We start from the raw sequence: 24,369 nt of genomic DNA, 5'->3' as shown, positions 1-24,369 counted from the left end.
TAATGAAAAAAGTAAACACACATAAGGGAGATGTCAGGGAAAATGAAGAGACTAAAAAGGGAAATGGAAGTTCAAGTGATGACCTTGAATTATTTTGTACAGCCTCAGCTTAGGGATTTAAACTTTTTTTATGTGATGATGATGATGGTCATAAAAAATATATAGTTGTCTGTGGTTTCAAATTTTGTTGTGGGTTTATGGGATGGCCTGGATGAGTGTGAGATTTCCCGGCCTGAAATATCCAGGAACATCAGTGTGAGTAAATAACATGAGTTCCATTCTTCATGGAAAACAGGGGTGAAGAGGTAAGACCATACCATACCGTGTCCTCCCTGACCTTCTCCATGCTGAACGCTGGAACAGAGGTCGGGGTGTGCGGGCGGATGCTAGTGATGCCGTTCTGGTCCAGAGAAACGTTTAGTCTGCCGTTAAGGGTGAGGGTGGGCATGAACACCTGCGACGAGTGACTCCTGATGCTACCTGTACGACGCTTGTTCCACGGTGTCACCATGGAACCTGCTCGGCTCCGCCCATCACCGTGGATGCTGTGTTCATCGTCTGCAAAGTCGGCCTCTGAACTGTTGCGAGGCCGGAAGTTTAAGGTGCTGAGTTGGCTTCCGCGACGGGTGCTCAGAGGATGGGATGAGAGAGTGGCTAGGAGAGGGTGAGCTGGCTGGAGGACAGGAGAGACATTAGAGAGTAGATGATAAGAAAGACAAGACATTTGGTTGTGCCGATAGACATAACATCGTGACTTTATGAATGCAATGGCCAATCAGAGGCATTCAGATGAGTCATTGCACTAAATAGTTTAATTCTTTTGGCGAATTCTCTCATCATAAACAACAAAGTGCCGATGTATGTGCGATGCAAGTATAAGAAATGTATTCGTCATACAGTGTAGATATCTTCACTGATTATAACGGGAGTGTTTTTTAAAGTGCACAAAGTTATGATGTTCTTTGGTAAATTAGTAGCTTAAAATGTTTCTATTAAATTGTTATTATGTTAAATACAAATTCAGTCATATTAAAAACATTAGGCTGCTTTTAGCCTTACGCTGGAGTTATTACACTTTCCACGTAATTAAATAAATTAGGACGATAATATCGAGTATCGGGGAGCGCACAGACTGACGATTGGACGATATTAGAATTGAGCATATCACCCAACACTTACAAGACATTCACTTAACGAAAACCATAATAAATGGTAACTGAAATAAAATAAAATATAAAAAAGTAAACTTAGTTCAGCTAGTTGACAAGGCAGCATTTGTCATTTTTATATTGAAGTACTAAAATAAATAAAATATAATAAGTACTATATAGATTTAATTAATTAATAAAATGCTATATAAAATGACAAAAACAAAATTACTAAAATTTGAACTAAAACTGAAGCGAAAATGAAATGATTATAATGTATCAATGATACTAAAATATTACATTTTATGTAGAAAATGTGATATATTTTATATTTAAATTTTTCCTATGTTTCCTAGGTTTTTTTTATGTTGGGATTTAAAAGTGCACTTTTTAAAAATCAGACAACAGTTTTTTGAATCTGGAAAAATGACCAGGTATGAGTGTACCTTAAAGCCAAATATAAATAAAAGAGTTAGGAAATAGTACTTACTTTCTCATCAAATGGGTCAAATTTCGGCAAAAAGTTGTCCTCCATCTCTTCTGAAAGCATTCTGTGGGATCTCGTTCTACCTCGGCATTTCACCGAATCTTTTCGAGAGAAAGATGACGGAGATAACTCCACTGCCAGGGCCATCTCAGCCTCTTTTCTATGCTGTATTGCTAATGCCTAATACCAACGAGAACACAAAAATCAGATGTGTTTGAACTGAGTTTGCCATTAAAATTAAATGCAATGACTATAATAACTGTGTATTTTCCTAATATTCATGTTTCTTGCAGTGTAGTGCAACTAGGTTGCACTACGCCTAGTTATTAGGTATGTGCTGGGAAAAGAGAATCATTTCAGTATTTAAATTCAAAATCATCATGAAATTACATTCGCAATTGATTTTACTTGATTTTAACCACTGGGAATTGACAGCCGCAAACGGAAAGGCAAAATACAGTTGTATCACAATACTACAAGAAGTTGAGGTTCAGGTAATGAACCTTGTTTATTTCAAACAGCTAGTTGTAAAGTAGTTGTCGAATTACTCTCTGTTCCTTGCGTAGCTGTTCCATCGCCAGCTGAAACTCTCTTTCTTTTGCCCAGGCTTCTGCGATGGTCGCTTGGTTTTGCTCCTCGTATGCCATGGCCACAACAGCTAGGATCAAGTTCACCAGGTAGAACGAACCCAGAAATATCACCAGCACAAAGAAAATCATATAGGTCTTCCCTGCTGACCGCAAAGTCTGTCATGGAGAGGAAGAAGAGACGTTTGTAATAATATTTAGATGACAGATAACAGATGCTTATTCCTTCAGTGCATGGCTGCTACCTGATGGTAGAGGTTTTCCCAGTAGTCTTGTGTCATTAGTCTGAAGAGAGCCAGGAAAGCCCAGCCAAAGGTGTCAAAGCTTGTGTAGCCGTAGTTTGGGTTCCGACCTGTTTTTAAACAGTCAAACCCATCAGGGCACTTCCTGTGTTTGAAGGAAACATAAAGATACTTAACCACGGGAATGACAATGTGAGTCATTAGAGAATATAGTATAAAAACATGGGAGAATGTGACAAAAGTATGATCAGATTTAAACCCCCAAAAATAAACATCATGCTTCTAGAAAATGAAACCTATTTTTAGCCCCTTTAATATTGTTTTCACGGTGAAAAAAAAATTGTGATTCCCAATAACTTCTCATTAATATAGAACCTTTTTTTATGTATGAAAATAGATTTTTCTTACGTGAATTGAATATTTTTGTGGAAACTGTGATTATAAACAACTTTACTGTCACTTTTTGTCAATTTAATGTGGCCTTGCTTACAGTATATGTGACCCTGGACCACAAACCAGTCATAAGGGTCAATTTTATGAGATACATCATCTGAAACACGATCTTTACTTAATATCCTTATGATTTTTGGCATAAAAGAAAATCAATAATTTGGACCCATACAATGTATTTTTGGCTATTGCTACAAATATACCCCAGAGACTTAGGACTGGTTTTGTGGTCCATGGTCACATATAGTGTTCCCAAACCTTTGAATTGCATTTTTAATAGCATATTCAAATATAGAGAAAATAATCTGTTCCAGTACGGCAGCACAACAGTCATATACGTTAAGACCCAAAAGGAAGATTATAAGTAAACAGATCGAGTTGCAGTTCATTTTTTTCCTCCCATCCTCAATCCATCCTCTCTTTCTCTCTGTTACCATGGTGACATTAAGTTTGAGTGACTGGCCAAGCATAGGACAGACGCATGTCAATCTGACAGAGGGATCATTTAGTAATGGAACTGCCAACATCTGGACAGCAGAGCCGCAAAACGAGGCCATCTGTAAATCTCTCGCCCAAAAGCAGAAAGAGAGAGGCCGTGCAACCATGATCTCCCTGACAATGTGTTCAAACACACACAGGTTTATATAATACAGTCCAGTACAATACCACGCTCAGAGACTGCAGCAATAAAACCTGTCATAAATCTAGATCGAATCTCAAATTTTCTTAAAAAGAGAATTGATGACAATTTTATATGTGAAATATCTTTATGCGCTATTGGTAAAAAGTTTGGGGTCAGAATATTTTTTCATGTTTTGAAACAACACTTTAATGCTCACCAAAACGGCATTTTTTTTAAAATCAGAAATATGGTAAAAACAGTAATATTTGGAAAAAATATTACAATTTAAAAAATCTGTTTCCTGTGTGAATATGTGTTAAAATATAATTTATTCCTGTGATCAAAGCTGAATTTTCAGCATCATTACTTCAGCCTTCAGTGTCACATGATCCTTCAGAAATCATTCTAATATGCTGATTTGCTGCTCAAGAAACATTTCTGATTATTACAATGTTGACAACAGTAGTGCTGCTTCATAATTTTGTGAAAACCATTATATTTTTTCAGGATAATTTGATGATTGGAAAGTTAAAAACCAGAATTTATTTGAAACAGAAATCTTTTGTAACATTATAAATGTCTTCAGTGTCACTTTTGCTCAATTTAATGTGTTGATGCTCAAATGACGCATACCTAAGAACTCCATTAAGTCTCAAGAGCTATATAAGAGCTTCTTTGAGCAATAAACTGTTTCTGTAAGACACCGAGATCCTTGTTTTTTCTCAGGAGCAACATCTAAGAAGCAGGAGAAACAACTGAGAGTTTAATGAGATCTCATTTGTGTTTTTTCTTCTTTCCTGTAGGTCTGCTCCAGTTCAGCATCAGTTAACAGGTTAAATCTGTGCATTAGTCGGGATTGAGGTTGCCATGAGGACGGAGGTACTCAGGTCTCCATAGTAACCATGTCCTGGAGGTGACTGAAACGATGATAATAAGAGTGTCTCTCAGGATCTGCCCACTCACATGTAAGTGCTGATCTATCATCAGCTGCTGAAGAATTTAGCAAGTATGCAAGCATATGACAGCAGGTTATTCACACATATATTTGTGTTTCTGTTAAAAATGAATTGTGGCACAGACACAGGTGTGCTGTTGTTATATATTTTATAAGTGAGCAGGTTTATGATTTTCAGTTGGTACACAACAAAATAACCAAAGAAATCTGACAGACATGCATTGAAGAGACCTGAGTCATAAGTGCACACATTTGGATTTGTAGCAAAAGACCAAGGTATGTTTTGTTTCATTTACCAGTATTTTACATTATTTCTGATTGTAATAATAACCCAATCAACAAAACTACATTCTAAGAACCTTTTGCTAACATTCACATTCGATTATAAAAATGTTATTTCTGAATGTTCTCTGAATTTTTTTTATTTTGGCAAACATTATGGGAACGTTGCTTTTGAATGTCCTCTGAGCGTTCTACAAGAAGTAGTAACATTTTAGAAACCGTCTGACCATTTTAGAAATAAAACTCTCCATGAATTTTGTATAAATAACACTTTCTGCTACGGTTTTGAGAACATTATTAAAGACTAGATAACTCTAAACAAACATTCTGTTATAATTACTGAAAGAACGTTTATTAATAAGTTTGAGAGAACCTTGCCAGAACGTTAGCCAAAGTTCTAACAAAGAACGTTCCTTGTTAGCTGGGAAAATGTGACTTGTACACCGATTGTCATTGAGTCACCACAGTCACCGCAGTCTCCACCAACGACACTCACCAGATCCCAATCCCCTGATTTCTGATCACCACCACCTGTCAGCACTAATCAGCAGCACTATATCCCTGCACTCCTCCCGTTCACTCACTGTCTGGTCTCCAACTTTCCATGTTGACTAACCTGACCCACTTACCTTTTGTCTACTTACCAGCTGCTCCAGTGATCCTATCCCTGTTCTCCACCGCTCCAGTTCTCCACCGTCTCCATGCTTGATTGTTACCTCCGGACCCCTGGAAAAGGAAAAAGGACATTCACACTCAAATAAGCCCCTAGAGACATTCCCATTCCCCGCCTGCTTACCTGGACATTCTGCTCATCTCATTCCCCTCTGCTACTACTCAATAAACCTGTTGATTGTATTGCACTTACCTCTGTGTCCTGTGTCTATCTGCTGACAGAAGACCAGAACATAACCGACGACCGGAGATGGAGTTCCCGAACCCCGCCGCTGCGGATCCCCTCAAAGAGCTGGTCAGCTCTCTTCGAACAATTCTCTCTCCGGTCACACACCCTCAGTCTGCCTCTGCCAGTCCCATGGCCATCTCTGCAAACTATTCGGGTGAGGCGGTTGAATGTAGGGTTTTTTTACTCTGCATAGAGATGCAATCCCATACATTTTCCAGAGAATGGGCTAAAGTTGCCTTCCTGATCTCCCTGCTAACTGCATCTTCTCAAAGCTGGACCTGCGGAGTACCTATAACCTCATTTGTATCCGACAGCGTTCATTACCCCCTCAGGCCAGTGTGAATATCCGGTCATGCTGTATGGCCTTTCCAACTCTCCGTCCGTCTTCCAGGGGTTTATGAACGAGGTGTTCCGGGAGTTCCTCCACCGGTTTGTCATCGTGTACATAGATATCCTGATCTACTCCCGGAACCTGGCCGAACATTGCCATCACGTGACGCAGGTCCTATGGGAGGCCCAGAGGGTAAAACCTACGTGCCCACCTCCTTGAGGACTTCCCTACTGGGCTCCCTGCATGCTTCCCCGGGCTCTGGACACCTAGGCAGCCAGAGTACTCTCTCGCTCCTCCAAGCTCGGTACTGGTGGCCCAGTATGGCCTGGGATGTCTCCCAGTACGTTCTTGGATGCTCAGTCTGCGCCATCTCCAAGTCTCCACATCACTTACCCACCGGAATGTTAGTCCCATTACCCATTCCACGTCGCCCCTTGTCCGACGTCGGAGTCGACTTCGTCACAGAGCTCCCAAGTCAGAAGGTTATACCTGCATACTCGTTGCAGTTGACAGATTCTCCAAAGCCTGCAACCCCTCCTGGGTTTACCCACAGCCCTCGAAACAGCAGAGACCCTCTTCCATAATCTCTTCCGCACCTTCGGCATCCCGGAAGATGTTGTCTCTGACCGTGGGCCACAGTTTGTCTCCCGTGTCTGGAAGGCATTCTTCAAACTCCTCGATGTCACCGTCAGTCTCTCCTCAGGGTATCACCCCCAGACTAACGGACAGACTGAGCGGAAGATTCAGGAGATTGGGAGATATCTCCGCTCCGGGCCTACTGTCATGACAACCAGCACAGCTGGAATCGCTTCCTCCCGTGGGCCCGACGAGCCTGCAGTACCTCCTCCTCCCAAGATTATCGAGGAGCCCCTTGTCTACAGGGTGCAGGACATCTTGGACTCTCGGCAACGGGGTGCTCGCCTGGAATATCTTATTGACTGGGAGGGATACGGGCCGGAGGAAAGATCCTGGGTAGCCCGGGACAATGTGCTGGATCCCTCTCTCCTGGCCGAGTTTCACCAGAACCACCCTGACCGTCCCGCACCCAGAGGCCGTGGCTGACCCCGTCACCGTAATAGGGCGTCAAGAACCACCCCTGGAGGAGGGGGTACTGTCAGAGAGTCACCACAGTCACTGCAATCTCCACCAACGACACTCACCAGATCCCAATCCCCTGATTTCTGATCACCGCCACCTGTCAGCACTAATCAGCAGCACTATATTCCTGCACTCCTCCCATTCACTCACTGTCTGGTCTCAAACTTTCCATGTTGACTAACCTGACCCATTTACCTTTTGTCTACTTACCAGTTGCTCCAGTGTTCCTATTCCTGTTCTCCACCGCTCCAGTTCTCCACCGTCTCCACGCGCCACTGTTACCTCCGGATAAAAGGAAAAAGGACATTCACAATCAGATAAGCCCCTAGAGAAATTCCCATTCCCTGCCTGCTTACCTGGGCATTCTGCTCATCTCATTCCCCTCTGCTACTACTCAATAAACCTGTTGATTGTATTGCACTTACCTCTGTGTCCTGTGTCTATCTGCTGACACCGATGCAGATACCATTTTTTCTACCAATAACGCCATTTTTACCCATTTGACTTATTTTCCAGAAAATGCAATATATAGTGGCATTTTGACTATATTTTTATTAGTCCCCAAATGAATTTAAGCTGCATTTAAGCCATACTAATAAGCTGTCTTTGCACATTACTTTAATTCCATTCCAAGAGTAATTAATTGGTCTGATTTTAATGCAACTAATTTTATATAGGGAGTTTTCTGTCTGCATCTCATTACATGTCATTCTCTGTTTCTCATACAGAAAGAGAGAGAGAAAAGAGCAGTGCAAATCCCCAATGTTCTGTTGTCGTAAAAACAGCCATTAACAAACCTACAAAAGGGCTTAGGAGGGATCAGATGTGAATGTAGATGGGAAATCCTCTCTGGGATGTGTGCCGTGAGCCGAGGAGAGCACTGATGGGAACTGAAAGTGTTAAACCCAGATCACAGACAGACACACATATCATTGTTTCTTCTGGTTGATATGAGTTATAAAGGCTCGTAGGATGTGGTTTGTAGTTTTTAAGGCGAGCGAAACTTTGATTAATCGTGAGTAATTACAAAACCCTATGCTAAGTAAAGAAAGCTTGCTTTTTGTGTATTTTGTCTAAAAGTTATTCAACAGTTTGTAGCCAGTAAAAGTTAAATTCTCAAGTTAAATGCAAAGAAATTGCATCTTGCAGTTTATAAAATTCTTCTCTCAATTGTTCTGTTTTTGGGTTATTTTTGTTTCTGTTCCTCATAATCACTAATACCCCTAACAGTGCAATATTTCACATTAACACAGATGCACAATAAAATCCTTGAACTAGCCCTGGCACCACAAACATCATCCCATGGCTCCGGTCTGAGCAGTGTTGCTGGGATTTGCAGGATTATGTCTCTACACACTGTGAAGATGGAGACGGTTAGTGAGACCCACAATGAAGGACTTTCACTCGTAATTCAGCGGATTATTGGTATGAGATTGTTTATGCACAAACAAAAAACTCTGTGTTCATGGACTGAATACATTACAGTGTTTCTTTTAAAGTGTAGTTCTTTTAATGCAGTATTATTTTAATAAATAAACAAAACATTTGCTCATTTAAAACCTTTTCAGTAATTTAAATAATTTAAGAGAATAATCAGGTGTTAAAAAGGTATATACTGTAGTCTCAATTCACTCTTCCACAAACTAAGACCTAAAATGGTTCTAAATTGCAGCAGAAAGTCTTAATTTTAAAACGGTCATATGATGTGATTTATTTTTTTCCTTTTCTTTAGTGTATTATGTTGCTGTTTGCGCATGTGTACGATCTGCAGAGTTACAAAGCTCAAAGTCTCCCACAAAAGGATTTATTCTATCTAAAAGAAAAGGCTGATCCAGACCGGGCTAAAACGCCTCACTCAAACACGGCCCCACATGTCTACGTCATGATGTGGAAATATTTGCGTAATGCTGCGAAAGAAGATGTGGTTTCAGTAACCACAATAGTGTTGATGCAGCCAGGGACAGGGAGACCGCTGTGTGTTTCTGTGCGAAAGCAAAAGCACTTTATTTGGCCTTCCGAAAGTACAGGGTGGGCCATTTATATGGATACACCGTAATAACATGGGAATGGTTGGTGATATTAAAGTCCTGTTTGTGGCACATTAGTATATCTGAGGGGGCAAACTCCTCAAGATGGGTGGTGACCATGGTGGCCATTTAGAAGTCGGCCATCTTGGATATAACTTTTGTTTTTTCAATAGGAAGAGGGCCATGTGACACATCAAACTTATTGGTAATGTCACAAGAAAAACAATGGTGTGCTTGGTTTCAACGTAACTTTATTCGTTCGTGAGTTATTTACAAGTTTCTGACCACTTATAAAATGTGTTCAATGTGCTGCCCATTGTGTTGGATTGTCAATGCAACCCTCTTCTCCCACTCTTCTAAGGGGGTCAGATCGGGAGACCTTGGGGGCCATTCAACTGGCCCACGATGACCAATCCACTTTCCAGGAAACTGTTCATCTAGGAATGCTAGGACCTGGCACCCATAATATGGTGGTGCACCATCAATGGAAATCTCAAGGCCACTGGATACTTGAAATTGCTACATGATGATGTGTTTCCCTCTTTATGCACTGAAGCTGGCACGTTCCCTGAGTTTTTCTAGCAAGATGGTGCACCACCACATTATGGGTGCCAGGTCCGAGCATTCCTAGATGAACAGTTTCCTGGAAAGTGGATTGGTCGTCGTGGGCCAGTTGAATGGCCCCCAAGGTCTCCCGATCTGTCCCCCTTAGACTTTTATCTTTGGGGTCATCTGAAGGCAATTGTCTATGGTGTGAAGATACGAGATGTGCAGCACCTGAAACTACGGATACTGGATGCCTGTGCTGGCATTTCTCCTGCGGTGTTGCTATCAGTGTGTGAAGAGTGGGAGAAGAGGGTTGCATTGACAATCCAACACAATGGGCAGCACATTGAACACATTTTATAAGTGGTCAGAAACTTGTAAATAACTCACGAACGAATAAAGTTACGTTGAAACCAAGCACACCATTGTTTTTCTTGTGACATTACCAATAAGTTTGATGTGTCACATGGCCCTCTTCCTATTGAAAAAACAAAAGTTGTATCCAAGATGGCCGACTTCTAAATGGCCACCATGGTCACCACCCATCTTGAGGAGTTTGCCCCCTCACATATACTAATGTGCCACAAACAGGACTTTAATATCACCAACCATGCCCATGTTATTACGGTGTATCCATATAAATGGCCCACCCTGTAGATGCAATTAGGAATCATTGGTTATGATTTGTTTACAACAGAACAGCACAACCCATATGTTCGAAAAAAATGCCGCGCATTTTATGGATGACAGTTTCGTGAACCTAGGAGAGTACAAGGCTGGCTGTGCACGAAGAAAAAAAAAAAAGGTCAATTCCGACTTTGCTATGACAATCTGGCGCTTCTGAATTAGTGACTGTAAGTATGTTTTAATATTAAAGTATTTGCTATTGACTGTTCAAATGCAGAATTTTGTGCAGTGTAGAGTAACGCATTGTGTGTGTGTGTGTGTGTGTTTGTGTGTGTGTGTGTGTGTGTGAGAGAGAGACAGGGTCACATCACAGTGGAGTCAGCTGTCTTAATCGCGGCTTGTGTACTGCAAATATATTCGAGCATCATCACTGTGTCTGTCATGTGACTTTGTTCCCCTCTCGGGCTTGAACTGATGGTAAAACTAAGGACATTATTAACTGTCTTTATATTTACTTTGAAAGCTGAAGTTCGCAATTATGGTAAGGGGTGTTAGATTTCCGACGTGCACTTGTGGTGTTCGGCCAATCAAATTACACTGGGTCAGATGGCCAATCAGAGCAGACTGTACTTGTCGGGAGGGGCTTTGTAGAAAACATATTCTGTTACACCAAATACACAAAATAATTATCTTTAAAATAGCATCATATGACTCCTTTAATAAAGTCGTGGCATTAAATGTTGCATGCACTGAATATGAAACAAATGTATCTTCCTCTGTAGTTTTTCTTTCCAACACAAATTTCTAAGCATCCTTAAACCAAGATACATTTACTTGGGATGCAAAATGAAGTCTTGTTTTCTGAGAAACTGGTTGGTTACTAATGGGCCTCAGTCAGTCTCTGTGATATTCTGGTCTCTAGATATGGCTCAGGTTCCTCCTTCATTGCAAGTCTGTATATTTTCACCTGTTTTTTTTTTTTTTTTTTTTATTTATTTATTTATTTATTTGCAAAACTTTTTCCTAACATTATAGTAGGGCTTTAAAGCTTGTTCTCCTAACGACAGCTGCTTGTTTAGTCATATCGTGAGAGATTGTGGTTAACTATCACAGACCTCTGATTATACACCACATGTCACCATGCTGACCGCTCTGTGTCCTCACACGCAGAGACGACGCTGAGTGTTCTCATATAAACTATCATCCCTTTTAGGATTTATGGAAATTATAGCTGCACTATGGTCGTGTTTGATTTCATATTAATGACAATGGGCTTGATGAGCTCATGGTACACTGATACTGAGTGATTAGCTATGAGGCCGAACTGAAGCAAGCAGATAGATCTACATGGTCACCTTGTACAGAATTTATTAATTAGAAATTTTATATTCACTAATTCACACTCTAAAACTTTGTTGGATTGATCTCAATGTAATTAGTGAGATGACTTACCCAGCATCGCTACTGTATCCGCATATTAAGGCATCCTTGGATCCTTCAATTTTGTAGAAATTATCTAAGGGAACAATAATAAAAAATATATTTTTTTAAAAATCAATTACTTTTGCAAGACACGTCAGACTGAGAGTTTTGAATCACTGAAACCTTGATTCAGGGTTATTATTTTTAACTAGAACCCTAAACAAAATTATATTACTTGAAATAAGCATTAACTAAAAAAAAAAAAAAAAAAAAAAAAAAATTGTTTTATTATTATTATTTATTTTTATTATTCATTATAATTCATATTATTATTATGATTATTACTTTATTAACTTATTTTATTTCTGCTAGTGGCCAATGCAAAATTTCTCATTTTTGTTTCAAGTGAAGTACTAAACTAACTAAAAACTAAACTTTAATAAAAATAAATAAAGGAATATATATATATATAAAAATATAATAATGAAAAAAAATTGCTAAAACTTTTACAAAAATTAAAATGAAAACAGAAAATAGAAAAAATAAAATGAAATATTCACAAAACCTGATAGTGTATACTAAAATAATACTGCTTTGAATGTCTGTTTAGTTTGATTACAGAGTTCAGTAGTACTTTAAACGTCTCTAATGAATCCACTAAGCTTAGCAGAAGCATGTTGACCTCTGTCATGTTGATCTAATACTGACTGACAAACGTTATCTTGGTGAGTTTCATTGATTTGTTTTCAGTGCCTATCACTCAACCTTCTTCAACATTAAATATCAACCTATAATGCTGGGCTGTGACAGCAAATCGATGCCATTCACGATTCATTGGTTTTCAGTTCAATGCAAAAGTGATTTCAGAATGAATGAATGTGATTCAATCAGTACATAGCTCAGCACATTGATTTGATTGAGTGAGCTTTGCAACTTGACAGTAGAATTAATGATTACCGTTCATATGTAGTATAATGTCCAATAAAAATTGACTGAACCTTCATTAGTTAAGAAGTCCTTGATGGAGAGCCAGGTCTTATTGTTACAAACGAAGCTCCCGTTGCCGGGGAAGGTAGAGTTAACACAGTGGGCGGGGCTACGGACACACTTCTGTCGTAGGATTCCCATAAAGAGCTGTAGACCAATCAGCGCGAAGACACTGAGACAGAAAACAGTGAGGATCATCACGTCCGCTAGCTTTTTAACCGACTGGATGAGAGCACTGACAATGGTCTTTAAACCTGAAGAAATAAAAAAATATATATATATTACATTCAAATAAATAAGTTAATTGGCTTATCCAGTGCCTGTATGAAAGTAAAGTGGATAGCGGGACTGAACGCGTCCCTCACCTGGGATCACTGATATAGTTTTTAGAGCACGCAGAACTCTGAACGTCCGTAATGCTGATACATTGCCGAGGTCCACAAACTCTGTCACATACCTGGGGGGGTGAGGGGGACAGAAGTCATTCTCCAAAACTCTTTAGAATAGTTTGTGCATTGATTTTTATTCATGCAAAGTCATGATCAGTGAAAAAAATCCTTATATGCCGATTCCATCTCCTCACAGTATTTATAGTTAACGGTTTTGCCAGAGGATGTGACATTTGAAATCTGCACCATCTCTTCATGATTTTACACAAAGAGGCACCACAATAATCTAATCAGCTGGGCTTTATGAGCTTTGACTGGATATTTTGGTGTCAGTCACACACCAACAGATTGTTCTCACTGTGTGTGATTACAGACAATGTCATAAATAATAATTAGTATATATATGCATATATATATAATTAGTTCATTTATTTATTTTTGTAAGAGCCACAGATGTCGAGGTTTCTTGAGAAAGAGCACATCATTTATCTTACCCTACAAAAGTTCAGATGCAAAGCATGAGAGAAATAAACCATCTAAACTTTGAAAACAGCTTGGAAGGACAAACTAGAGCAGTTTGTTAATGAGGGGAAATGTTCTTCCTGCGGTAGTCTGTCTCTCTCTTTCTGTTAATCCACTCCTCTGATTTGGTGGAGCTGTAATGCTGGATATTTAGGTCACCTGACAAATCCCGATCTGGATACCTGCATCCCTTGATTTACATCTTTCTTGGTTCCTCTCTCTTTATATAGTCTTGGGTCTCATTGGTTTGATGTTCAGCACCATGGACAGCTCCATGAATAACTGAGTCTCATGGGGAAATTATCTGCTGATATCTACTTAAAAAACAGCCCATTTTTGTTTATAAACCCTAGTTCATTTTTCCAGTAAAATATATTTACACACAGCAAATTAGAATATGCACAAGATCCATTAAGATCAAACATTTCAGTGAATAACTTAAATTTCAGTCACTGTTTAATCATATTACTTCAGAAGACATGAAATACAACAAATAAGTCATGAACTATTATCATGATCCTTTCTGGTGGTGTTTTGTCATTTATGAAACAAGGTAGTATAAGTCACTGTTCACTTTCTGGATTTATTTCTTTTCAAAATTTCTCATTTTATGTTCCAGGGAAGAAAGAAAGTCATACAAGTTGGGACTGATTTTAGGGTGAGTAAATTATTACACAATTTCCATATTTGTGAACAGCAGAACACTCAGTACTTTAAGTCTTTATCTAGGATGAGACAATTAACCCTGTATAGCCTGACATGTAAATAGTAATGTAATAGTTCATGTAAAAATGTAATAGTTGGAAAATTCTATTTTTTAAATGGAACAGTAAATTAAACCTCTAGACAATTATTATTATTAATTTTTTATTTTTACATTTTTGTTGAGTATCATATGTGACCCTGGACCACAAAACCAGTCTTAAGTGTCAATTTTTCGAAATTGACATTTCTACATCATCTGAAAGCTGAATAAATAACCTTTCCATTGATGTATGGTTTTTTTTATGATAGGACAATATTTGGCTGAGATACAAGTATTTGAAAATCTGGAATCTGAGGGTGCAAAAAAAATCTAAATATTGAGAAAATCGCCTATAAAGTTGTCCAAATGAAGTTCTTAGCAATGCATATTACTAAACAAAAATTAAGTTTTGATATATTTACGGTAAGAAATTTACAAAATATCTTCATGGAACGTATTTTTCCTTAATATCCTAATGATTTTTGGCATGAAAGAATAGTTGATCATTTTGACCCGTATTTTGGGCTATTGCTACAAATATACCCCAGCGACTTAAGACTGGTTTTGTGCTCCAGGGTCCTGGGCTTGTAATTTAAATTGCTGAGATCTTTATAACAGTATAGCAGATATTTTTATAAAATGCATATAAATATCAGTTGTCATTCTGTATCTCCCAATAATGTCTTAATAAAATATTTAAATGCTTAGTTTTATGCTCAAAACATATAATGCAATGCAGTACAATGGTGACTGAGAGATGATCAAATAAACGCTGCTCAAAGCCTCATGATCATATTTGATATTCACATTTTAGCATGATTTTTCTAAAACCAGGATGTCTGGATAATCAAGTAAACCTAAGTTGCTTCAGTCCAGTAAGTGTTTATCTTGAAATATTACAATAAAACAAAATAAAATAAACAATAAAAAATAAAACAATAAAAAGGTATTCTTGCATTTACTTTATAAAAAGATCAGCAAAGATTTCTCAGCAAAGACATGTGAATAACACTGTAAAAAATTTTTTAAATTAAATAAAAAGTTGAGCAAATTTAAAAGTTCAAGGCAACCAGCTTGAGCAGATTTTTGAGTTTTCTCAACTTATTTTTGCAGGAGATTTTTGAGTTTTCTCAACTTTTTGTTGTGTAAACTTAAAACAACAAGTTGAGAACTTGAGAAGTGCTGTAAAAAATCTAAAGTTGAGAGAACTTAAACGTTTAAGCCTAAGGCAACCAGCTTCAGCAGATTTTTGAGTTTTCTCAACTTGTTGTTTTACATTTATACAACAAAAAGTTGAGAAAACTCAAAAATCTGCTGAAGCTGGTTGCCTTTTTTTTCTTTTTTTTACAGTCCACAAGCTGAAGGTGGACGATTTTAGAATGATACTAAATGGCCTTTTACCTGCTAAAAAAAAGCATAAACAATCAGGACAGAAGCCATGTAGTAAATTGTATACAAAATTGTGTAAAATCATTTCAAGGTTTTAGAAATTTGCTATCAAATATGATACAGTAGGCTTTATGGGGTTAATAAAAGCAAATGCCAAACTCACGCCATGACGATGACGCTGAAATCCAGCCAGTTCCATGGGTCTCGGAGGAAGGTGAAGGGCTCTATGCAAAACCCTCTGGCCAAGATCTTTATTAGAGACTCAAACGTGTAAATGCCAGTGAATGTATACCTGCACGAATACAAAAGCAAACATCAACTATTTACACTGAGTTGTGTAGCTGGCTGTGGACTTGTTGTGTAACATGCATAAAATTCACTCAATGAATATTTTGATGCAAGTGGTGAATCGTTAACATGCTGCATGCTCAGATTCAGTCTGTTAGAAATCTATTTCATGCATGCATATGATGTTTGATTGGAGCTGGGTCATCATGGCTTTGTATTAGGGCATCTAGACGTATAATCAGTGAATATGGCAACTCTGGTCATCTGTTCAAATCTAGGCCACGGCTTAGACACCGGAAACCTGCGCTATGCAGCTTTATCTTAAATTTAACACTGTCACGCTTCCATGTGAATGAGCTGTAATTCTATAGCTCTTCAAAACATAACAGGTGACATCATGGGAATGTGGCATTCCTGATGCTGCAGGCAGAATGGTGAAGATGTGACTCTTACCAATGAGGTTATCAGGACCATAGCAAAGCATTAAATTAAGATGAAAACTCTTTTTAGCATTTCAGTACACATTCTGAAGCACTTATGAATGCTAACGTTACAGTATGTTCTTGTGCATTAATCAACAATAAATCAAAGTAAATGCACACTTATTTTTCAGTAAATATCCTATTTCACTCAGAAATGCATAATTTTGGAAGTGCTGTGACAGGCTGATCTCATAGCAATTCTTACATATTTTACGAGGTGGCTAATTCGTACGGATCCTTTTGACCTCACTCGTACAAATTCATACGATTTTTGCTAAATTGTACGTATTTTACGAGTTGCCAATTCGTATGAATTTGTACGAATGGCCTACACCTAACCCCTAAAACTACCCACCACTGGGGTTTAGACAAAATCACCTTTTGGTGAAAACTCACCTTTTTGAGATCAAAATAGGTCACCTATGAGATTTGTGTTGATCCAATGAGAAAGTGTTTTTGGTGGTGGGGGGGGGGGGTCTTTTTAAAGTACCATTAGTACCAATTCATGTCTGTACCCACTTGTAATCAACTGCTTTTAAATGGTCCTGTGTGTTTTTGCGTGCATGCTCTGGTTTCGAATCACAAAATCACAAATTGATTTATGTGTTTTTGCAGCGTTGAGTATTGTAGCCAATCACAGGCATCTCTGTTGAAAGCAATGGCCAATCAGAGGTGTTTTCTGTAGGTTAATCAGAAGAATCCCCTCTGAACTCATTTTTGTTTTCATAAGTTTACAGAGTTCTACACGCTTGCAAATCGACTTACTATAATCAGAGAGAGAAACGCATACACACGGTATAAATAAGAGATTGATTGTGTATTAGTCATTGATTTATCAGGAGTTTTCGCGTAACCTCGGTCAGTTGCGCTATAAGACCTTTGCTTTGTTTTTCTAGAATCTCTACATAATCCATTGACAATTTGAAGAAAAGTTGTGTTTGTCTAAGAGGACCGATCGTCCATGTATACTGTTTCAAGATTGACAAACGCGAGTGTAAAAGATAACGTGAGTGAATCCGCTAAATTGTTCCGTCAGTCATTGCTTTGATTGACAGTGATAACTGCCCTGGACGGAACGATCTATCTGACAAACCAATGTCAAAAATAGACCTTTGCATTATGTGATGCAGAGTAAATTCAGACTACAACAGCAACAAGTTTGTGTAGGCTGAAAATATTTAGCAGCTTCTACAGTTAAAACACTCTTTTTGATGTGTCCTTTCCATGTCTTTGTCACCTTTTTCACCCATGATGAGTTTGCATCCATGTCATACGAATTAGCCACCTCGTAAAATACATACGACTTGGTCGTGAGATAGCACTGGTTATGAACATTTCACATTGGCATTAAAATGCATGAGTGCAAATTCTTTATATGTTTAGAGTTTAAATCGATGAACAAATATCTACACAGACATATTCTAGAGATCACCAAAATGATGATTAATTACATATTTTCTACAAAACAAGATTTTATAGTTTCGTTCTATGTTATGGTAAGAATAATAAAAATTATTATTGTATTATTAATAAAAAGTTTTTATTTTTGTTTGTTTAGTGGTAAATTACTTTTTTTTATTACATTTTTCTGGTTTGAAATAAGGTAAAATGTCATTGTATTCATTAATAATTAAGGTATGACTGATGAATAAAACTGAAAAAATTTAAATAGTATGTGTGCAAATTCTTCAAATAAAATATGTGTCTGTTTTTAGAGTTTAAAATGATGAACAAATAAGAATACAGTCTATACAGACATCTAGTGATCACCAAAATGATGAAAAAAATATATATATATTACATTTTTATTCATTTTTTTACATTTTAACATTTTTAGTGTTTGTGATGTTATGGTAAAAAAAAATAATAATAATAAATAATTCTTTTAATTATGCATTTATTTGTCAAAACAAACAGGTTGATAAATAATTGTATTTGTATTTTTTGTGACCATATTTGAAAAAATGTGAATATTATTTAATAAACAAAGTATTTTAATTTTTAGTTTTAATATCTGCATTTTTCAATGATTATGGTATGACTGACAAGTTTAATTTAGAAAAAAAGCATGTTTGCAAAATCTTTAAATTAAATATGCCCCTGTTTTTAGAGTTTCGAACAGTGAACAAAGAAGAATCACCAAAATGATGCAATAGTAGTAGTAAAATACATCTTGTACACTGTATTTTTTAATATTTAAAAACAGAATAAGGGTGTTGCTCACTCTAGGTATTTGGTCCACAGCGGAGGATCCGACATGGCCATGAAGCAGCAGTTTGTCAAAATTGTGCACATGATGAACAAGCTAAACAAAGTGAACAAGTTAAGGAAAGGAACAGCAGTTCAAGGTTGAGTTGAATCAAGAATGCCTTTAAAATGACACTTACATTTCTGAAATTGAATTAAGATACCAATAAGAATGCAGAATAATAATTAGAACGTTGACTGAAGGAAGTAGAATTAAAATGGAATGTATTTTTAAACATTTAAAACCGGTGTGTTTTAATACGCCTTTTCAGTAAATGGCATTTCTCTGTTCAACTTACTCAAATATGTTATAGACATGGAGTGTATTGTATATACTATATTATATTGTATTATATACAATATGTTCAGAAAATAATGATAAATTCTTTGCATATCAGAACATGTTGTCTAACCCTGTTTATCACTGTTGACCTCTAAGTAGAATTTTCTACATGTTTGTAAGCATGAATTGGAATTCTGGAGATTTCAGATATCATTTATTGTATTTCAGAATGGCTGTCCCTGTTACAAGAGTCACGGATGACCCTCTGAAACATCACCAAGGTAAGTTGAGATTAAACTACACAGTAAATGAGGACTTTGCGTCATGTCTTTAAAGAATCTTTGAAAGAAGTTGCTAGCCTGCAATATTTATGATGTCATTTCTGTTTATCCCAACTGAAAATATGGAAGGATTTTACCCCAGTGATAGGCAAGCATCTGTTTTCTGTATTCTGTATGTGAGGTTTTAATAGAGCCTGAACATGGACTCAGTGTGGGGATTTTCAGAGCCTGTGGTATTTGGGGATAACACAAGATATTGCTGTCCCTATCTGAACTGCTTATAATAAGCATCCAGTCAGAGGACGCGGTATAGTGTTTAAACTAGAAGTGGGTCATTCTACAATTGTGCTGAAAATGCTCTAAAATCTTGCTAATGTCTAGAAAATTTAGCATGGATGTTCCTTATGTTAACATCATGTTATTAGCATGAAAACATTTGTTTCTTTGTAAATTGCTTAGTGCATGAAAATATACATTGTAAAAATTATTCAAATGCATTTTACAAGAAAATACAGGATAAGCTTTTCTACTTCAAAACTGAAAGTTAAAATCAATGTTATTTGAACTTGAAAATGGTTTCAACATCTTTTCTTTTTTTTTTTTAGAAAATGGGCTGGGATAGAATAAATGTTACATATTTTTAATGATTAAAAAGACTTACTGAAAAGTATAGTCTATAAAACAACTGATAATGTCTTTAAATTCAGATTAATATTTAAATTCAGTATTTTAGTGTCAGTGATGTTATAATAATAATAAAACAAAATATTTTTTGTCAATGCAAACATATTAATAGGACAATGACCTTGTTTAAAATTATTTAAAATGTCAATATGTTAATAATTAAAGGTAACATTATTTTAAGCTTTTATGTACAGTATAAATGTATTTTAAAGGTATTCATAGCGTACATTATAATGCATTATATTGTTTCATAAATAATTGTAAACAATGTTAAAATTCATTATAATGTCTGCAGATTCCTTGTTATGTCAGAAATTGGTTGTTTGTTCATGTGTTTTAGTGTATTATATTTTCTAATGTTGCCTGGTATAAAGAAAACAAAATCTTTCTACTTATGTTCACATTCATTATAAGGTGCATTACAAGGCATAAATAATGCATTGAAAATAATACATTTTATAATGCATTATACTGTACAATAATGCATTATTACCTTTTTAGTATTAAAACTATTATTATTATTTTGTCAATTAATATATCAAGGATGAGTTTCATTTTGGGAAAAATCTAAGAAAAAGCGCACTTTGAAATGTCAACGTAGTTTTATGTAGAATGAAATAATAATGTGTTCTGGTAAAGTATGAAGACAGTAACATGGAGTGACATTGTGAGCCAGTCTATAATAAATCTCTGTGACTCTCTCTGCTAAACAGGTTTTAATTGTTTGAGCACAGAACCGGACACCTGCGTGCATCATGACCGCAGACGCTCAAAACATCTGTGCATGCGGCGTCACATGCAGCTGTCACATGATGCCAAATCACTTTGCTCTTATTTCACTTGGGGAATTAGAGGGGGAATCTCAGCAGATTTGGTTGGGGATGCCAGAAAAGAACATTACAGAGCTGTTTCAGAAATGAGACCAAATCCAATAGAATTCTGATTGTAAGCATTTTAGATTCACCTCAAAGTGTGAGCAGCTGGATATCATTTTGCTGTTGGGCCAGACTTTTGGATTTTGATGCCTTTTGATAATAATGATTAATTTAAGAGGCCTTATTTTCTGATAATATAAGTGATGTTTGCCCATGCAGAAGCCACCGTAATGATACTATTATGTTGTGGATGGTTGCTAGTGCATTGCATTTGGTACTCTCTCAGAAAAAAGGTACACAAGCTGTTACAAATATGTACCCTTTAGAGACTTTTATGTACCTTTTAACCCTTTATTAAACACAAATCAGAAGCACGGCTGTAATCTCTCTGTAATTCTCCAAGCAATAAACATGCACACATAGAGAAAGGTTCTTCTAAGAGGCTGTGGAAGGATATGAATGGACTAGGATTCTTATGGCGATTCTTCTGATGCAGTGAAACGGACTGAATATGTAGACCGCAGATGTGGCACTGAAGCGGAAGATGGCTTTTCCCTTGTTCAGTACTATAAAGGTCTGTAAAAGAAGAGAAAACAGTCAGTCTGAACAGATGAAATGTCACTTTTCTGCTGCTATAGATACATATAATACCGTTCAAAAGTTTGGGGTCAGTTTTTTTTTTTTTTGTCAAAAAAAACAAATCACCGTTTCCACAAACATGAAGCATCTTAACTGTTTTTTAACATTGATAATAATCATAAATGTTTCTTGGGCAGTAAATCAGCATATTAGAATGATTTCTGAAGGATCATGTGACACTGAAGACTGCAGTAATGATGCTGTTTTTTACTGTATTTTTGATCAGATTAATGCAGTTTTGTTGAGTATATTCTTTCAAAATCATTTGAAAAAAACCTTACCGACCCCAAACGTTTGAACAGTAGGGTTTGAACTGTATGATGTACAAATAATCCAAAAAGGCAAGATTAGACTAAAAGGGAAAGACCATTTATGAAGATAAGATGCTATGAATGAAAATGTTCAGTTAGGTATAATATTTCATCAGTCATACAGATATATCAGCAGTGCCGTATCTACCATTGAGGACACCGAGGTCATGTCCTCGGTATTTTTTCCCGAAATTTCAAATTAGTCAATCCAGCAGTGATGATCAATGCCAAACACAGAACCCGGTCCGTGTCCGAATCCATATATGTCGTCTGTATTTTCTCCCAATTAAATTCACATTCTCCGTCTAATCTCTCAGGTGAAATCTCCGCCTCTATCTGTCTTTGCAGGCAGCGGCACTTGACGTCACGTTACCTAGGCTACAGATTCAGAGAGGCGGGAAAGCCGTATGTTTTTTCACGTAAGCTAGTACATCGATCGTAGTGTGGTCTTGAGCGAAATGCAGACATGAAGAGGAACTTGCATCAAACTAAATTAAGTTTTAAAAAGCCAACAACAGAAGGGCAGGGAAAGAGTAGGAGAGAAGGTGAGCCTGTGTGTGTCAGTGGCAGACTGTTCAGCACTGTCAAGCGCTAAGTTTCATTTGTCATTAGAATCCACTGATCTATAATAGAGAACTGGATAGCTCATGACGTCATAAAAGTGAAGCCACCGCACCGGTGTGTGTGTGTGTGTGGGGGGGGGGGGGGGGGGGGGGGGGTGTTAGAAAAAATGACCTCGGCATTTGAAAAATCCTGGCTATGGCCCTGTATATCAGTGACCATATTGACCAATATTTTTTGTAATAATATGTATCAGACATGGAATATAAGTAGATAATCACATGGCTGTCTGTAACACTTGATTCTGATTGGCCAGTCACAGTCTTCTGCCGTATTCACTGTAAAAAATCCTTTTCTTCCCCTGTATTTTTTCTTGTTTTCTCAAACAAATATTTAAACATTCTCAAATCAAGATACATTTACTTGAGAGTAAAATATCTGCCAATGGGGTTAAACTTAATTCAAAGGGTAAACAAGATTATTTTTCTTTAAAAACAAATACATTTCTTTAATACATAAGACATTTGTTCTCATTTCAAGCAAAAACTCACTTAATATGATGCATTTCTCAGAGAACTTGTCATTTGTATGTTCAGTAAATGTATTTTGATTTAAGAATTTTGGGATATTTGTACTGTAAGAGCATCTTTTTTGCCATTGTGAATTAAAATGATTATTGAATGAACGTAAAATTAAAATGAGCCATTCAATCCCATCAGCCAGCCTTTTTTGAGAATAGAAATGTCAGAGAAACTTTTCGGAGGTTAGTTTTTCAATTGTTTTATGAGTATTAACTTTGTCTCAGATGTTTCTCCTAACATTCCTTGGGAAAAAGTAAAAAAATGAGTCAATACGGTCTATAAATGAATGTGAATAGCAACTTAAAATATTTGGTCATGGAAAAATTTGATGAGAAATATAAGTTCATATTGAGATCTTTGACTTTTGATGCACTTTATCTTAGCAAAGCTGAGACATTGTTGAGATCTCTCCTGAACCATGTGAGATGTTCAGATGGTCTCATTGTGGTCTGGGAGAAACAACTGAGATATTAAAGAGACTGTGATACTTTTCTTTCCTATTGGACAGAAGAACCAGGTGGGTACTTTCAAAAGTAAGAATTTGCATTGTTAAAAGCGCTATACAAATAATATTGACTATTGACTTTCAAGGTAGATGACTCAGAAAAACACAGAAAATGTTTTCCCCAACTACAAGACAAAATCATCACATGCACTTATATAAATACATCTGTCTATTCAAGGACAATTATCAGCTAAAAACATGAACTTCACATCCATTAGACCTCATTTACAGCACTTACTGCTCCTTTTAGATGCACTAAAACATCTGAAGGCTGCTTGTGACCTCAGATTGACTTACCCTCTGATTTTTGAAGTAGAAAGGGTCGATGTCCTCCAGCGGGACTCCGACCAGTCCTGCGGGGATGTCGCCAAAAATACGAGGTAGCACCTTCCCGGCCTCCAGGTCGGCGCGGGGTTTGGGCTCCTCCGTGTTCCCCAGGTCCGTCTTGTTATCCTTGGTGTTCTTGGTCCGCTCTTCGCTGATCCTCTGCTCGATGGCCGCCAGAGACTCTCGAGTGTACGGTCGCAAGCCATCAGGACCCACTGGTAAGAGCATGGTCGCCATCTTTTCATCCTGATTGTCCTGTACTAGAAGTTACTCAAAGCTAGAGTCAGACAGGAAAATAAAGTTAGAAAGTCACTCTTTGACGTTATAAACTATTAAAAAGCTTGTTTACAGCACAGTGGCTGCGGGTCTCCCTCTGGAGTCAGTAGGTGCAGTACTCAAGGGCTTGATGGTTTTCACTCAGTGACTTTTAAGTTTACTGGATGTACTTAACCAGGGATCGGACCTGTAGCATCTGAATTCCCAGTTCACAGTGCAAAAAAGTCAGAATGTCATTGCATAAGATGCAAAATGTCAAAACAAATGTCATT

At 37.3% G+C, this 24,369-nt stretch overlaps 1 protein-coding gene across 1 annotated transcript in view; it reads right to left on the bottom strand.

Annotated features, from left to right (window-relative positions):
- The window catches only part of LOC306880928 (sodium channel protein type 2 subunit alpha-like), a gene marked incomplete at both ends in the record, with an annotated part of 47,320 nt that extends 23,262 nt beyond the window's left edge, over positions 1 to 24,058 (bottom strand). The window contains 11 exons of the mRNA XM_079434734.1: positions 323 to 673; positions 1,639 to 1,815; positions 2,184 to 2,381; positions 2,468 to 2,609; positions 11,756 to 11,819; positions 12,724 to 12,966; positions 13,078 to 13,169; positions 15,921 to 16,049; positions 18,752 to 18,849; positions 21,363 to 21,473; positions 23,792 to 24,058. Coding sequence (XP_079290860.1) covers positions 323 to 673; positions 1,639 to 1,815; positions 2,184 to 2,381; positions 2,468 to 2,609; positions 11,756 to 11,819; positions 12,724 to 12,966; positions 13,078 to 13,169; positions 15,921 to 16,049; positions 18,752 to 18,849; positions 21,363 to 21,473; positions 23,792 to 24,058 — 1,872 coding nt within the window. The remainder of the gene's footprint in view (positions 1 to 322; positions 674 to 1,638; positions 1,816 to 2,183; positions 2,382 to 2,467; positions 2,610 to 11,755; positions 11,820 to 12,723; positions 12,967 to 13,077; positions 13,170 to 15,920; positions 16,050 to 18,751; positions 18,850 to 21,362; positions 21,474 to 23,791) is intronic.
- Between the last annotated feature and the right edge of the window lie 311 nt (positions 24,059 to 24,369).

Source organism: Barbus barbus (assembly GCF_936440315.1).
Source record: "Barbus barbus genome assembly, chromosome: 15".
NCBI lineage: Eukaryota > Metazoa > Chordata > Actinopteri > Cypriniformes > Cyprinidae > Barbus > Barbus barbus.
The sequence above is the reverse complement of the archived record's forward strand: the minus strand, read 5'-3'. Positions and strand labels throughout refer to the sequence as shown.